This window comes from Salvelinus fontinalis, chromosome 8 (genome assembly GCF_029448725.1).
Source record: "Salvelinus fontinalis isolate EN_2023a chromosome 8, ASM2944872v1, whole genome shotgun sequence".
Lineage (NCBI taxonomy): Eukaryota > Metazoa > Chordata > Actinopteri > Salmoniformes > Salmonidae > Salvelinus > Salvelinus fontinalis.
In genome coordinates, this window is record NC_074672.1 from 5,852,043 (window position 1) to 5,869,194 (window position 17,152).

The 17,152-nt window shown below is 39.8% G+C and overlaps 1 protein-coding gene and 1 long non-coding RNA gene across 2 annotated transcripts; one reads left to right on the top strand and one right to left on the bottom strand.

Annotated features, from left to right (window-relative positions):
* The first annotated feature begins 140 nt into the window (after nt 1-140).
* On the top strand, nt 141-6,087 carry LOC129860425 (uncharacterized). The gene is made up of 4 exons (XR_008760373.1): nt 141-386; nt 842-912; nt 1,091-5,539; nt 6,000-6,087. It is a non-coding gene; the product is annotated as an uncharacterized LOC129860425 (long non-coding RNA).
* A 20-nt stretch (nt 6,088-6,107) lies between these two features.
* Nucleotides 6,108-16,027, bottom strand: LOC129860423 (zinc finger protein 664-like). Its single transcript, XM_055930810.1, has 2 exons — nt 15,381-16,027; nt 6,108-10,743 (listed from the first exon to the last, which is right to left on the bottom strand). Exons 1-2 carry the CDS (start codon nt 15,787-15,789, stop codon nt 9,854-9,856), a joined length of 1,299 nt encoding a protein of 432 aa, XP_055786785.1. The 5' UTR covers nt 15,790-16,027; the 3' UTR covers nt 6,108-9,853.
* Between the last annotated feature and the right edge of the window lie 1,125 nt (nt 16,028-17,152).

Here is a 17,152-nt window from a genome sequence, read left to right on the forward strand (position 1 = left end):
TCATGTGCCATGATTCTGACATTTCACATATGATCCTCATAGGATTAGGCTATATAATTACAGTGGTGCAGTAAATGTAATCTCAATTAAATACGATGTGCATATACTGTACATATAGCTATTAAACCCATGTTCAGTGACTGTAATCTGTGACGCAAGTGGCCTAATACGTTTGTGACGTTCCATGGAACCCACGTTATTGTTTAAAACTAGATTCTGATTGGCTTGCAGGTCATTCTACAGTGTAAATTATAAATGAAAAGTGCTTTTGTATCAGTGTTACAGATTCACATTACCGAGCGTGTCTCAACCCGTGCCCCGCTTCTATCTGCTTAAAGGTATCTTCACGCACGACTGGATAGGCCTTTTGGATATGCTTGTCCAAGGTAAGGATATGCGTCAAGCTATAGCCTACTTTTAATGTTTTATGTCCGAACTCAAGTTACTCAAGTCAGGTGATTAATCGTAAGAGTTAGTTGTTTTGTCTGTCAAAATAAATAGCTTTGATGGAATATTCCAAATTACAATGGCAATTATGCATCGCAAATTCACAATATTACTTGTATTTCAATGGTTCATCCAGGCCCAAGACATAAAGTCGCCTGAAAGCTGTGTAGCAACCATTCCATTGCTGACCCATAGGATGGTTCACATACATGATTGGCTTAGTCTAGAATCATGGATACCTTTCATGTGACCAGATTTTTTTTTACATACCTCAGAAGGAAGATACCTCAAAATCTGGAAGCACTGTGCAATTGTTAATGCAATTGTTCATGTACAATTGTTAATGCTATCTCTGAAATGTGTAACAAAATTTTGACTTGATCGTTTCATCAAGACCATCTCATCACAAGTTGGAACTAGTGGACAATGCAGCCATAAATAACATGGACCAATATTTTCATGGAGGTAAGCACTACACTTCTGATGGGTTTCAAGATTGTATTACATTATCTAAAAGTGAGAAAGTAAACCCCAGCTGTTATTCTTTTCACAGTGAAGAACAATCCCCATTATGCCATGAATGTTTCATTGCCGAACAACTATAGATATTTTTGCTCTAATTTGGCTCCCGTTCATCCAACAGTGAGCAAGACCTGCCAGCAGAGCTCACTGGAGCAGGGAGACATCCCGTCATCCTTTTGGCGCCTGACAAAGTACACTTTTTTTCTTCTAAATAACACTATAGTAACATCTTCTGCACAAAGTTACATTGCTAATAAGATTGGTGTTAAGTGAGAAAGAATCCTAAAGCTGGTCCAATCGGCAGGGTCTAAAGCCTCTCGTCATCTCACTATGTTGAACCACCTGATTTCTTGCAGGCTTGAGATTCAGATCCTGCTGAATGATGTTAAGCAGTCGATTAACCACATGCAGGGGACGCTGAACACCGTGCAGGGGCAATGTATTGAGTTGCAGACTGCCATGTCTAAGGTAGTGTCAGATGAGTCTCAGATACAGAAGAATAAGTCTATGATGGTATGGTGATAATGATTGAGATGGTGATTATAATAATGATGACTAGCGGTACGCCACCCTACGGGCGGTAAATCATTAATTCAATTCAATGCAATTCAATCTTTGAGGACTGCAACCATAGAAATACAATTTATTTACACTAATAATAAGCTATTGTCAACTTCCCGTCTATGTTTATCTTGCTCATTGCTCACTGTCAATTGCTGACTGTTACCCTATGTGTGCAACTATTATTGATTTCTCACAGAAAAATAATTTGATTGCAAATGTACCTGGGGCCATGTAAATAATTGTTAGGCTACTCATTTTGAATCCACCGGTGGCAACTTGTGTGACCATAAAAGTCTGTGTGCCCCTGGGCACAGTAAAATAATTTGGTTACTGACCTGCCCTACATCATAGAAGGCCCTTCAAGTCGAGGAAATTCTGACATTTCTGACTCGCTAACTCGTTATGGAATGATGATTTCAAGTTTCCCACTTGTGAAGTGTCAACCAGTAGGAAGCTTTACTCTAATTTCTTACATTCTTTTTAACTTTGAGGTTTCAAGTTTCCGATGGCATGTGAATGCGTCATTAATTGACATGGTAATTTTGAATGTTCAGTCAGTGAGCATTATTGGTAATTGCCCTACATGCTTACATCAAATGCTGTAGTAACAGGGCCATTCCAAACACAATAAATGTGAAATATAACAAAGATACAAAATATTGCTAAAGTGAAGAAAATCAGCTCAAAATTGTAGGAGGAAAAGCCCCTGCAGCAGGGAGGCTTACGGTATTATAATGTATTTTAATAATTTTAGATATTTACAGTATCAGTACACATACAAATGAAAGGATATGCTAGGGATTGATCTACACTGAGTGAATAAAACATGAAGAACACATTCCTATTGAGTTGCCCCCCCCCCCTCCCTTGGTGGTGGACCATTCTTGATACCCAACAGCATTGCAGTTCTTGACACAAACCGGTTCTTCTGGCACCTACTACCATACTCTGTTCAAAGGGACTTAAATCCTTGATCTTGCTCATTCACCCTCTGAATGACACACATACACAAGCCATGTCTTAATTGTCTAAAAATCAATCTTTAACCTGTCTCCTCCCCTTCATCTACACTGAGAAGAAGATTTAACAATTAACATCAATAAGAGTTTATAGCTTTCACCTGTTTAGTCTGTCACGGAAAGAGAATATATTCTTAATGTTTAATACACTCAGTGTATGTGTCAATGATGTTATAGATTCGAAGTGGTTGATTTTTTAGGGAATGACTATATGCTCTATATTATACCTGCAGATTATCACAGCAGCCAAAGTTGCTGTGCAGAGGGAGGAGATCCTCCGAGCATCTGGCCTCATCCCGTCACAGAGGGAGGGTATCCTCCAAACAGCCAGTGTCCCTGCACAGAGGGAGGGGATTCTCAAAACAGCCAGTGTCCCTGCACAGAGGGAGGGGATTCTCAAAACAGCCAGTGTCCCTGCACAGAGGGAGGGGATTCTCCAAACAGCCAGTGTCCCTGCACAGACGGAGGGAATCCTCCAAAGAGCCAGTGTCCCTGCACAGAGGGAGGGGATTCTCTCAGCAGCTAGCATCACTGCACAGAGGGAGGAGATCCTCCGAACATCAGGCCTCATCCCTGCACAGAGAGAGGGGATCCTCTGAGCATCAGGCCTCATCCCGTCACAAAGGGAGGGAAAACGGATGGACGGTTTCCCCAGGTTTAGTTACATTATGAGTAGTGGTGTCGTGGAAAATTGTCTCAGAAATATGACACTCTTACAAGAACTTGTGAATTCAATATAGACTTTAATACAAAGTAGCAAAGCCGAGTCCTTCCATGGAAGGACCCTATCACAAACGTAACAGAGCCGAGCCCCTCCATGGAAAGAGACAAAATTCTCATATTACAGAGTCCTGCCTTTATAGGATTCTGTCTTTGCATAACATATAGAGTCCCCTCCCTCTATATGAAAATAGCTTCCCTTGACATTTCTCCATTATTATCTTTCCATTCTCAGAGCTTGCTTGTTAACTCCCACATCTGACAGCTGTATAGGTTATATTGGTAGTGGGGCCCTGGTCCTATATGTTCCATTCCTTATATAGCCATTCTGTCTCAGCTCTTCAAAATGGAAAGCCTAAATTCTGCTAATAATGGAAATGTAATCATGGTCATGAGTTTTGCTCCCACACAGGCCGTTTACTCTGGGCACCTTATTCATCCAAGCTACTCAATACTGCCCCCAGCCATAAGAAGTTAATTAAAAGAGCCTTTGGTTGTGCATAGTGTAGTCTATGGTGTTGCCCGGGAACAGCACCCTTTTAAAAGAGCCTTTGGTTGTGCATAGTGTAGTGTATGGTGTTGCCAGGGAACAGCACCCTCTTTGAAGAAGCTAGTTGGCTAGCTATCTATCTATCTATACAGTATTGGAAGTTGTCTAGATAGCTAGTTAATATGAAGTTAGGTAGATGGTGATATTTAATTCACGTAGCTATCTATCCATACAGAACGTGAAATTGTCTAGCTAGCCAACTAGCTAGCTCATTTAGCAGCTCATTTGAGTTAGCCTGCACTGTAGCTAGTTAGCTAATAATACATCGTTGTTTTTTACATTTTCAAAATCTATTTACTTACTTACTTGAATAGGTTCCCCCAGCCATGTGGACAATTTGAAAAAGGGCAGCAAAGTTTGCCACCAGAGCGTTTTAGAGAATATTACTATTTAACTATGTACCCATTTAATAACCAGATCTTCATACAAACTTGCTAAGCTGAATTCTTGACAGAGTCACAATGGGCGGCCATCTAGTCCATCTGCTGACTGGACGCAGTTGAGAAAAAAGTATATTTTATTTTCAGACAAAAAGTTAAAGGGTAGGAAGCATAAGTTTTTACTCACCAGTGTAACAACACAGTGTGGTTAAAGACTTAGTAACTGAGTTGTAGCCACGATCTGGTTCCCTATAAGTACAAATAGTTATGTTTTTATTTTAAATTGACAAAATTAAAATGACATTTTAAATGTTTTCTTTACTCAAGTATGACAATTGGGTACTTTACCCACCACTGTAGTTTTATAACAATCACTTGCGTCATGCAGCCATTCCTCTGGGTAACCCCGCTGTCTGAAATGCTCATCCAGACAGTAGGCTTGTTTGTCATAGTCACACTGTGTACTACAAATCCTGTGTGTGCAACTGTATTGGGTGATGGGGAGGTTCTTTTTTAGGGGTGTAGGGTGGAAGCTGTCTCCGCATAAAAGGGAATTCCTGTCCGTCTGCTTCCTGTATAGGTCTGTGCTAAAGCCACACCCCTCCCTCTTTATCAAAATGCCCAGATAACTTGTTTCATGCACATCAAAGGTGGGGGTGAATTTCAGATCTTCACTGCTTGTATTGATGAAGGAGTGGAATTGATGAAGTTCCTCTGTTCCTCTTCCCCTGGAATAGAAGGAACACGTCATCAATGAAGCCATTTTCAGAGCCTGATGATTTGCTAGAATGGATTGTTAGGGCTGACAATCACATTCTTCTCTAACAACCCCACATACAGATTGGAATAATTAGATGCTATTTTTTAAACTACAATGACCATAATGCACTGTGTGTCTACTTGTCTTGTCTGTTTATTTTACACCTGCTATGTTAAAGAGACAGAAGAATGCATGATGGTCAACGCTATCTGGGATCCTTGGGACATCCCTACCCTAAACCCTAACCTTAACCTTAACCATTTTAAATGTCAACTTCAATGGGCTAGGGACGTCCCAAGGATGTATCTCTACCTGAAAATACATGATCTAAGTGATTGATTGTTGGTATTCAGCAGTCATAAAGCCTCATTTACTTTAATGAACTACTAAAATAGTGATTTTGTCAGACAGCATAGACAGCAACTCTACACTTTATTGACTGATTGATCCTTCCAACCCTCCTCAGCCTTCCTCTCCTCTGAAGACCCAGTGAGGGTGGAGCTCAGTCAGAGAGCTGTTGAGGGACTGGTTAGGAAGAACACTTCTACAGCCAGAGAGGTCACACATGGTTTAGATGGTAAATATGTATGTTCCCTTAGCAGTTCATCACGTAAGTAAAAGGGAATATGTTCCATCATCTATGTTTATTTACATTAGTGCAAGTTGCAATGATATTGGTATAATTTCTCACCCCCTTTTGGCTGTATGAAAGTTAATTTCCCCTCAGGCACATGCATTTGTTATTTGATATTATGAATGTAATTTGTGACAAATGTACTTTTCCCCACTCATTCAACCCATCTCTTCACATTGCTTACGCATATTCAGTGGCCTGACTGAAATTCCAAACACAGTGCCCATCCTGGCAGATCTAAACCTAATGCAGCACTTTGCAACTTTTGTGCATCCAGACCTAATGCAGTTTGGAGTGATCAGAAGTCACATTTAGGTGCCAGGCATAACTGAAGACATAGATTCTCCATATCCATTACTTTGAGTGTTTTATATGACTAAATGTGTTTATTTATGTGTTGCAGGGGCAGTCAAGAAATGGCAAGGCCACAGAACATGACATAAGCAGAGCTGTGGGAGACCTCAAGCCCCTGGTAGAGCCAGAGGTGGTGTTCACCATTCCAGTCATTGGGTTAATTTGTTGAAATCAACTCAAGCTTTATTTTTACAGCACATTTCAGACATGGTTGCAACACAATGGCTTCACAGGAAAAAACAAATAATAAAATGAAAATAAACAGAAATATTTAGTACAGAACAGAGGGCTAACAACTGAAAGACTAATGGGCACCCTAAGGAAATGCCATTGATTTAATATATTAATTCGATGCAATATCCAACCCAAAATACAAGCTTGTTTTTTAGAAGGGGTTCTGAAAGACACTATGAGAGTGTCCACTGAAAGTTGACTCGTAAAACAACTGGGGCATAAAAGACACCCACCATGAGACTTACTAAATCTGTCCAAGAAGAGGGAAACAAAACTTAAAGGACCAAAAAAGGTAGTTCAACTAAAGGTGTTAACTCTCCACATCTATCAAGACAACTGGAGCACTAGGCCAGACACTCTTAAATAGAACCTGGACCAGCTCAGGTGAACCACCTTCCCACTAACGAGATGGACAAGCCAGCCCAGGTGTAACACATACTGACTAAAGAGGTGACACCAATCAGTGCTTCCTACGTGCTAACGACCTATACGTGCTAAAGTCCAACCTAAAAACATAAATGGAAAACCAAAGACAACAAATATATCCAATTTTTCCCCCACTAGAATTCTCGTCTTCCTAAAACTCACTAGCTTCTAGGACTCTTGTCCCCTTGAAACGAGCCCAAACAAAACTAATCACCAATACAGACAAACGTGCAGTCAAAATAAATTGGGATCAATGGCAACGCACTGGCTAAACGCAAAACGTGTTGACTGCCCACCCTTGAGACAATCAGCAACCAACTCCTGCAATATCCATAGTAAAGTTCCACCTCACTGCGGAGCTTCTCTCCCTTTTCAGGGTTCACTCGATAGGCATGTTGTTGGATCGGGGCCCAGTCCCCAATGTCATGCTCTAGTACATTTGGGTTGGCACATTGAGAATGAACCCTGATGTTCTAAAAGCAGGGCAACAACATCAATATAATAGTACCCAAAAATTGTCAGTTGGTAGCATAAATAATTACGATTACTAAATGTTACATGACTTGTAAAGATGAAATATCAAAACCAAATGTACACCCCTTTGTTAATATGTGTTGGCAATAATTCACTTAATGGTGAGGCATGGAATAACAAAACATTTATCTTTTGTCATGCTGGATGTTTGAAATATGAGGTGATTTCAGTCCTGCTTCTTCAGTAATGGAATAAAGACAATTAGCACTTGGATGTTGTAAAGAAATACTGGACTGATGTAAGATTGTTAATAAAAATGATTATAGACCAATTTATTATACTGCGTCCATGTGTATAGGCTGCAAGTACGTTGAAATTAAGTGGTTTTCAAGTAATTGAAAAAAACGACCATAAAGACAAGTAGCAATAAATCACTGTTATCAATTAGGGGGGAAATCAGGTTGTACGTGCTGTTGAAAATAACACAACTAAAAAAACACATGGAAATGGGAGATATCTTTTACCTCACTGGTTAGAGGACAACCTGCAGAAGAAAGTCCGTTACATTTTGGAGTGGTGCATTGAAATGTAGGGGTCGCTAAACAAAGGAATGCAACACTTAGTGGGTCAAAAAAGTATTTAGTCAGCCACCAAATGTGCAAGTTCTCCCACTTAAAAAGATGAGAGAGGCCTGTAATTTTCATCATAGGTACACTTCAACTATGACAGACAAAATTAGAAAAAAAATCCAGAAAATCACATTGTAGGATTTTTAATGAATTTATTTGCAAATTATGGTGGAAAATAAGTATTTGGTCACCTACAAACAAGCCAGATTTCTGACTCTCACAGACCTGTAACTTCTTCTTTAAGAGGCTCCTCTGTCCTCCACTCGTTACCTGTATTGATGGCACCTGTTTGAACTTGTTATCAGTATAAAAGACACCTGTCCACAACCTCAAACAGTCACACTCCACTATGGCCAAGACCTAAGAGCTGTCAAAGGACACCAGAAACAAAATTGTAGACCTGCACCAGGCTGGGAAGACTGAATCTGCAATAGGTAAGCAGCTTGGTTTGAAGAAATCAACTGTGGGAGCAATTATTAGGAAATGGAAGACATACAAGACCACTGATAATCTCCCTCGATCTAGGGCTCCACGCAAGATCTCACCCCGTGGGATCAAATTGATCGCAAAAATCCCAGAACCACACGGGGGGACCTAGTGAATGACCTGCAGAGAGCTGGGACCAAAGTAACAAAGCCTACCATCAGTAACACACTACACCGCCAGGGACTCAAATCCTGCAGTGCCAGACGTGTCCCCCTGCTTAAGCCAGTACATGTCCAGGCCCGTTTGAAGTTTGCTAGAGAGCATTTGGATGATCCAGAAGAAGATTGGGAGAATGTCATATGGTCAGATGAAACCAAAATAGAACTTTGTGGTAAAAAAAATAAACTCGTTGTGTTTGGAGGACAAAGAATGCTGAGTTGCATCCAAAGAACACCATACCTACTGTTAAGCATGGGGGTGGAAACATCACGCTTTGGGGCTGTTTTTCTGCAAAGGGACCAGGATGACTGATCCGTGTAAAGGAAATAATTAATGGGGCCATGTATCGTGAGATTTTGAGTGAAAACCTCCTTCCATCAGCAAGGGCATTGAAGATGAAATGTGGCTGGTTCTTTCAGCATGACAATGATCCCAAACACACCACCCGGGCAACGAAGGAGTGGCTTCGTAAGAAGCATTTCAAGGTCCTGGAGTGGCCTAGCCAGTCTCCAGATCTCAACCCCATAGAAAATCTTTGGAGGGAGTTGAAAGTCTGTGTTGCCCAGCAACAGCCCCAAAACATCACTGCTCTAGAGGAGATCTGCATGGAGGAATGGGCCAAAATACCAGCAACAGTGTGTGAAAACCTTGTGAAGACTTACAGAAAACGTTTGACCTCTGTCATTGCCAACAAAGGGTATATAACAAAGTATTGAGAAACTTTTGTTATTGACCAAATACTTATTTTCCACCATAATATGCAAATAAATTCATTAAAAATCCTACAATGTGATTTTCTGGATTTTTTTTTCTAATTTTGTCTGTCATAGTTGAAGTGTACCTATGATGAAAATTACAGGCCTCTTTTTAAGTGGGAGAACTTGCACAATTGGTGGCTGACTAAATACTTTTTTGCCCCACTGTATTTGTCATGACTCATCGATATCATGTTGAAATAGATTGTGCGAAAAAGGGGGAGATGAGATTGCACGCCCTGTTAAACAGCTCAAAAACCACACGAAATCTGGGAATAATGTGTTAGAGGAACCTTTGTAGAAAACAGATCGCTACATTTTGAAGTGCTGCATTTTGATTCAAGTAGGTCACCAACGCGGTAAGTGTAACTCTTTTTTTGTTAGTCACTTTTTGTTAAATCACATAAATAGTACTCTTTCATTTCAGAGCATGGATTTTCCCCTGAGGCTAATTTCCATACCATGTTGAAATCAATAGAACAGGGGACAAATGTTTAGGGTTCTACATTGTGACATTATTAAAACATATCCTTCAGCTATGTATTTTCTGATGTTTGATCAGAGAACTTTTATCAAAGTCTCCTGTGTGTGTTCTCTGGTGTACAATTAGATGACTAGATGTAGTACAACTCTGCCCACATTGATCACAGCTATAAGATTTCTCTCCTGTGTCTATTCTCCGGTGCGATTTTAAATCACTTAAATTAAGCTAACAAAACTTTTTTGCAGTCAGAGCAGTGTTAAGATTTCTCTCCTGTGTGCGTTCTCAGGTGTACTTTCAGGCAGCTTGCCTGAATAAAACTCTTCCCACATTGAGTACAACTATATGGTTTCTCTCCTGTGTGTGTCCGCTGGTGTAATATCAGTCCATTTGGCTGAGTAAAACGCTTCCCACATTGATTACAGCTATATGGTTTCTCTCCTGTGTGTATTCTCTGGTGCATTACAAGGGAGCTTGACCGAGTAAAACTCTTCCCACATTGAGTACAGGTACATGGTTTCTCTCCTGTGTGTGTTCTCTCATGTACCTTCAAAGAGCTAGATGTAGTAAAACTCTTCCCACATTGAGTACAGCTAAATGGTTTCTCTCCTGTGTGTGTTCTCTGGTGTACTGTCAGAGAGCTAGATGTAACATAACTCCTCCCACATTGATCACAGCTATACGTTTTATCTCCTGTGTGTGTTCTCTGGTGTAAAGTCAGATAGCTAGATGTAACATAACTCTTCCCACATTGATCACAGCTATAAGGTTTCTCTGTTGTGTGTGTTTTCTGATGTTTAGTCAGATTGGAAGATGTAGTAAAACTCTTCCCACATTGAGTACAGCTATAAGATTTCTCTCCTGTGTGAATTAGCAGGTGTGTTTTCAATGAATATGATCTAGAGAAACTCATTCCACAATGAGAGCAATGGTACGGCTTTTCTCCTGTGTGGATTCTCCGGTGTATTTCAAGTTCTGATTTAGATTTGCAGGTCTTCTCACAGTCAGAGCAGCAGTAAGGATTATTCAATGTGTGTCTCTGCTGGTGTTTCTTGAGGTGTTCTGATCTGGAGAGACTCTTCTCTGCATCTTCAGCATCATGATGTTGTTGAGACTCCCCCGAGGACCCAGGATAGTCACATCTCTCTCCTGTGTGAACGACAAAGTCAGACAGATGGTTAAAGTCCCACAACAGCAGAAATCCACTGTTAATTGGAGGTAAAAGGTGATGCCCAAAGCAAACCCATGAAGTTGTACAATAATTGACATCTGTTAAATTATTTGACAATTGTCTTAATACAGTCAAGTGAGCAACAATACTCATATTCTGTCTTGTTTTCACATTACTAGTAACATCGATAACTACTGGAAGATCCTAACAGTAACACACACCTACTGTAGGACCCATAACTTCACCTAACAACAACATAGACCTACTGTAGGACCCATAACTTCACCTAACAACAACATAGACCTACTGTAGGACCCATAACTTCACCTAACAACAACATAGACCTACTGTAGGACCCATAACTTCACCTAACAACATAATAGACCTACTGTAGGACCCATAACTTCACCTAACAACATAATAGACCTACTGAAGGACCCATAACTTCACCTAACAACAACATAGACCTACTGTAGGACCCATAACTTCACCTAACAACAACATAGACCTACTGTAGGACCCATAACCTCACCTAACAACATAGACCTACTGTAGGACCCATAACTTCACCTAACAATAACATACACCTACTGTAGGACCCATAACTTCACCTAACAACAACATAGACCTAATAACATAGACTCTAAAGGAGAGTCTCACTCTTGAATCAAAATATTATGCAAAAAAACAATTTGACACAGGAGAGGGGGTACAAAAATCAAGAAATGATCTCTTTCAAGGACATTCTCGCAAAAACCAAGCATTCTTGCATTCTTACTAAACTCTGATTTACCACCCCCAAATACTCCTGCACAACGTCTATTTGCACCTCTCCCGGATGGAAACTACAAATGTAATGGCTGTGCTCAATGCAATGGCACTTGTAAATGTAGATCCTTCAAACACCCCCAAACAGGGAAACAGATCCCAATCAAAGGTGTTATCATGTGCACCACTAAGGCAGTTATTTATCTTATAACTTGTCCTTGTGGTAAAACGTATATATCCAGTTTCGACCCACTTTTTGGAAGCAAACCCGTTGATTTCGTCCCTACATTATATCGGCATCGAACACGTCACCCTCCCTAGGAGAGGGGATGACCTCGACAATTTATTGTTAAAAACAAGAGGTTGCCTGGATCTTTAATTTAAAGAGCCTTGCTCCCGTCGGTCTCAACGTAGCCATTATTGTAATATTGCTATTCATTGTAAAATGTTTGTAGGTCTATGGAGCCAAATTGTATCTACGACCGTATGCTATCCATTTATGTTTTTACACTATCTATTTATATCTGTAAATTAACCAATGATATCAGGCCACACTCAGACATGATTACAGACATTTGTGTGTGTCCTTTGACACAATATAAACCAGTTACCCGCAGTGTTTGTCATTATACCCTGATGAAGACAGCTTGTCTGTGAAAATGTTGATATCAGGTTATTAAATTATTGCATCTGAGCTCCTAGAGTGTGAGGTTGTCCTTTTCTTTTTCAGGCCACCGGGGTCTGACATCTTGGATGGAAAATGACTGAGGATAATAGCGCACAACATTGCCACTCCTATTTGCCATATCTTCAAAATAAGCCTACTAGAAAGTGAGAAAACCCTACCTTGTTACAACACAACTGATTGGCTCAAACGCATTAAGGAAAAAAATTACACTAATTAACTTTGAATGACTTATTTTTCTGTGACAAACATTGAGTTAGTTATTTATTTATACAATTTTAAATGGCTTTTGGCCAATGTCAGAATGTGTGAATATAAATCCAACTTTACTTCAGTCTGAACTTTCATTGTCTCGGTCTCATTTTTAGCCATCTTACTCATTGCTAAAGCCAGGACATTGTTTGTGATTAGGAAACTATGAGAACCACACAAAGTCCAGGGGGTGATCACGCTCTACCACTAAGGGTCAGTTTAGTTGGAGCAACGTAAGACAGTCTCGTGTTCCAATTGTCTGTTTTAGTAGCATGAATTGTTCCTGTTCACACCGAGGTGAAGAGCGGAATAATTGAAGGAATGAATCCGAGCCTAACGCTCATCACCTGTGGAAGGCGGGACTTCCATCCAGGCGCGGATTTCATTGGCCTTTTCAGGTGTGATTTTAGATCCTTCAACCGAAGTCGCGACTCCTCATTGTATGTTGTACCAAAGTTGAGTGACCCTTAAGGGAACTACACTGCCATAAATACAAGGAAAGTCAAGTAGTGTTTTATGATTAAAACATTTTCACAAATCCGTCAAGGCTCTATCTTTGAGAAGGGTTTAAGACAAAGGTTTCAAACAATTTATAAATGTTATTGAATGTAGGTAAGTTTCGCCTTTAATGTAACGGCATTGAAAATAAATGCTGATTAGAATATTATACAATAGCTGTGTTTGAATACCCATACTAACATACTGTATACTACATACTCATTAAGTATATACTACATACTATTAGTTAATTGTAGTATACTGTAACTACATACGTAATGAGTATATACTACATACTATTAGTTAATTGTAGTATACTGTAACTACATACTTAATGAGTATATACTACATACTATTAGTTAATTGTAGTGTACTGTAACCGAACCGTATCCTTTCAGTTGAGCGCTCTTCTCCTGTCTACCGGAAGTGTGTGCTCTTGCTAGCTAGTTAGCATAACACATTACTAGTTAGACATTTTACGACTTCAGGTTGTGTTTTTAAATTCAATCTTGAATATCAGAGTGCTTCATAAATTCAGAGTGTTGTCAGATTGTCCGTTTGTAAATTCATCCCGTTTCTCTCGGAGCCACTGGCCGCTCCGGCCGAGGAGTTGGGTTGATTTGACCGTTCTGACCTCAGCTTGCTAGCTACTTCCAGACACAAATGAGACTCTTACCACTTTACTCGCCCTAGCAGAGCTGGTTAGGCAGTTTTCATGTTATCCAGAGTGACTAACCGTACTGCTGTAAAACCATTTAAATGATGCTTCTTTTTTTGCCTCCGTTTACTGACACTTGGTCATATTCAACCGGTGTTGAGCGCTAGTAAATTCATTATTCTGCTCTGATGGTACACAGACGAGAGTGCTTTGAAATCGGAGTAGATGGCCAGAGAGGATTTATGAAAGCACCCGAATGTCCATTGAGAACGACTATACCATTTAGCTAAGATTGACGGGAATAATCAAGACAATAAACTTGGGTAGTTAGATAGAATATAGTTAATATACTGGCAAGTTTGATGTATACGTAGCCAACTAACGTTAGGTAGCTAGTTAACATACCGGTGCATACTGCTGTAATAACATGCTAACAAATTGTCAGCCAAAATAACGTGTAAGGTAACTTATTTGAAAAGTCATTACTTTATTATATTGCTTAACATTTGTCATAATTAGTTAAAACAATGAATTTGTATCGGCTCTCGGACTTCGGCTGAATATTTTCAGCCATTTCCTTCAAATCTGAAAACAATGTGAAGCCACGCCCATTTCCTGAACAATTGCATTATGGGCTCTAACGTACTGCGTGTTTACGTCATTCTGGCGAATTTAGTACGACATCCGGGATCTTCTGGCATACTAAATCATACTATGACCAATAAGCATACTATATACTCAATTAACATCACAAATAGTACGGTTAGTATGAGTATTCTAACACAGCTAATGACTTATCAACAGCTCTAACAATTTGACCCCCACAGGAAATCTACACTGGCAGTTATATAAAGACCCATTTACTATATAACCATTGATTCTTGAAGAATATAACTTATAAATGCCTCAAATGTTTCAACTGTATTACCCCACCGGAAACCAATCATAAGCTTGTATAACGCCACTGTTTGAGAAACAAGCACTGTATAGCCTCGACATATGGTTAAAACTATCATTTTGACCTTATGGATGGCTAGTCCTTGTATTCATAGTGTAGTCAATTCAGGGGGAGCCCCTGAGCTGTATGCAAACATGGGTCCAGCGACTGACAAGCCAACACCTTATAACTGTTACGCCAAGATGTCTTTACTTCTTGACAAGGTCGCTAGGTTTTGGGTTACGGTTGCTACAATAGCTTTCTCTATGAATTTGAGTGGTTACATTTCTCCAGCCCCCATCCCTCAGCTGTTAACCAAACCAAGTCTCTGGGCAGCCATTTTGTTGCTGTTTAAATCCTAGGTTGCCCCTTCAAAAAAGCCACAAAATCAAATCAAACAATCTGCAGTTCAAACAATAACAATAACAACAATAATAACCACTGTTTAGGTGGTGGAAGATGGATGGGATTGGAGAAATGTAACTACTTTCAAATGCATAGACAGACCTACGGATGCAAGGACTGACCATCCATGATATCAACATTATAGTTTTAACCATGTTGAGGATATACATTGTTGGTTTACATTGTTTCTAAACATTTGAGTAAAAAAAGCTTATTTGTGGTTCTGATGGGGTTGAACTAAGTTGAACTAAGCTCATGAGGAATGTGTTATATTCTTCAAGAATCAATGGCTATAAATAAATAATTTAAAAGTCCAAATATGGAATGTAGCAATTGCATATTTCCCCTTTAACACCAAACATCAGTTCAACAACTGCAGAGTTTGTACCTCTGTTTTTAAGACAGTACTTACTAGTGTTAATCAGGGCACGTTCATCATTAGAACCATTGGACGCCTTAACATGCCTTTGGGAAACCGAGCCCAGATATTCAGTTTCCTCCTCTTCATCCTCTTCTTCTTCCAATGTGACAGTCATCTCCCCCTCCTCCTCTTTCACTCCAAAAACTGCATCCTCCTCTTTCTCTGCCTCCTCTTCTTTTACTGTAACATCCTCCTCTTTCACTCTGAACGCGTCTTCCTCTTCTTTCACTGAAACGTCTTTCTCTTCTTCTTTCACTGTAACAGCCTCACCCTCTACTTGATTTTGTATTGTGACATCCTCCTCTTCCTCTTTCACGACAACGTTCAGCCACAGTCCCTCTTTCTCCGTCCAGCAGACCTCCTCTTCTTTAGCAGGAGGAGAGTAGCTTAGTGAGCTCATGGTCGGGAATGTTAGATAGCTAGGCTAATGCTAACTTAACCAGCCCACTAGCTGACTAATAACAACAACCGTAAATATGATATTAAAACGGATAACTAACTACGTTACACAACAGATCTGGGTTTAAAACACAGTGGCTAATATACACGAACGCGTCTAAAGGGCTTTATTGGTTCGTCTATTTTGTCTAGCAAGCTACGGAGGTGTCTGACTAACTGTTGCTGCTGTTGAAAGAAGCGTTCCGTCCACTAGAATATACGTCACACCAGCAGGATCGCCTTAAAATCGCATTTCGTCATCTGTTGACTGGAATGGGTAACGTAGTTGAGTAAAATGTATATTTAATTTTCAGACAAAAAGTTAAACTGTAGGGAGCATGAGTTTTTACTCACCAGTGTAACAACACAGTGTGGTTAAAAACGTACTAACCTAGTTGTTATCACGATATGGTTTCCTATAAGTACAAACAGTTATGTTTTTCCGTTATTACATATTTATTAACTAGGCAAGTCAGTTAAGAACAAATTATTATTTACATTGACGGACAAACCCTAACCCAGGCGATGCTGCGCTGCCCTATGGGACTCCCAATGACAGCCTGTTATGATACAGCCTGGATTTGAACCAGGGTCTGTAGTGACGCCTCTAGCACTGGGATGCAGTATCTTAGACCATTGCTCATGTTGTTTACATTACACCCAGTGTAATACACTCAGTGATAAAGGTGTGGGATTCTGGGTAATCCAAAACAGATTTTTGGAGAATTTGAAAATTGAGTGGCCCTGGGATAGAAATGTATAAAGTTGACATTACATCTTAAAATCCACCATTTAAATCATACATTAGCAATTTAAGTTTTAGTAATTACTGTTGTTGGTTTGGCGTCAAATAAGCCTCTCTTTGTATGTTATTTGCCAAATCTCAGTTTTCCATGTGGGTTTTATGCTAAAGTTCCCTCTTTCAAGATGGTAGCTAACTGGAAAATGCATCGTCTTTAGGAGTGCTATTTTTATCCTGTCGACTATTGATCCTTCATCCACACTGTGTCTCATCAATGCAGGTAATTTATGACAAATGTGTAAAGTATATGTTTTATAACTCATGAACACCAGCAAATTTATTAGCCCGGTTTTGTTAGTTTAGGTGTATTATACTTCTTCACCACCAGAGGGGGACATTGAGTCATTTTTCAGGTTAATTTGATATATTTTGATACTAAAACGGATGACAGTTTATTCTGATGTAGTGAATATGAGACACATGGAAACAATGTGTTAATTTTATTATAGTCAATTAGGAAGTAGCCCTGCAAAATGACCTCCAGCAGGCCACAAATGTGCATGTGTCTGCTCAAACGGTCAGA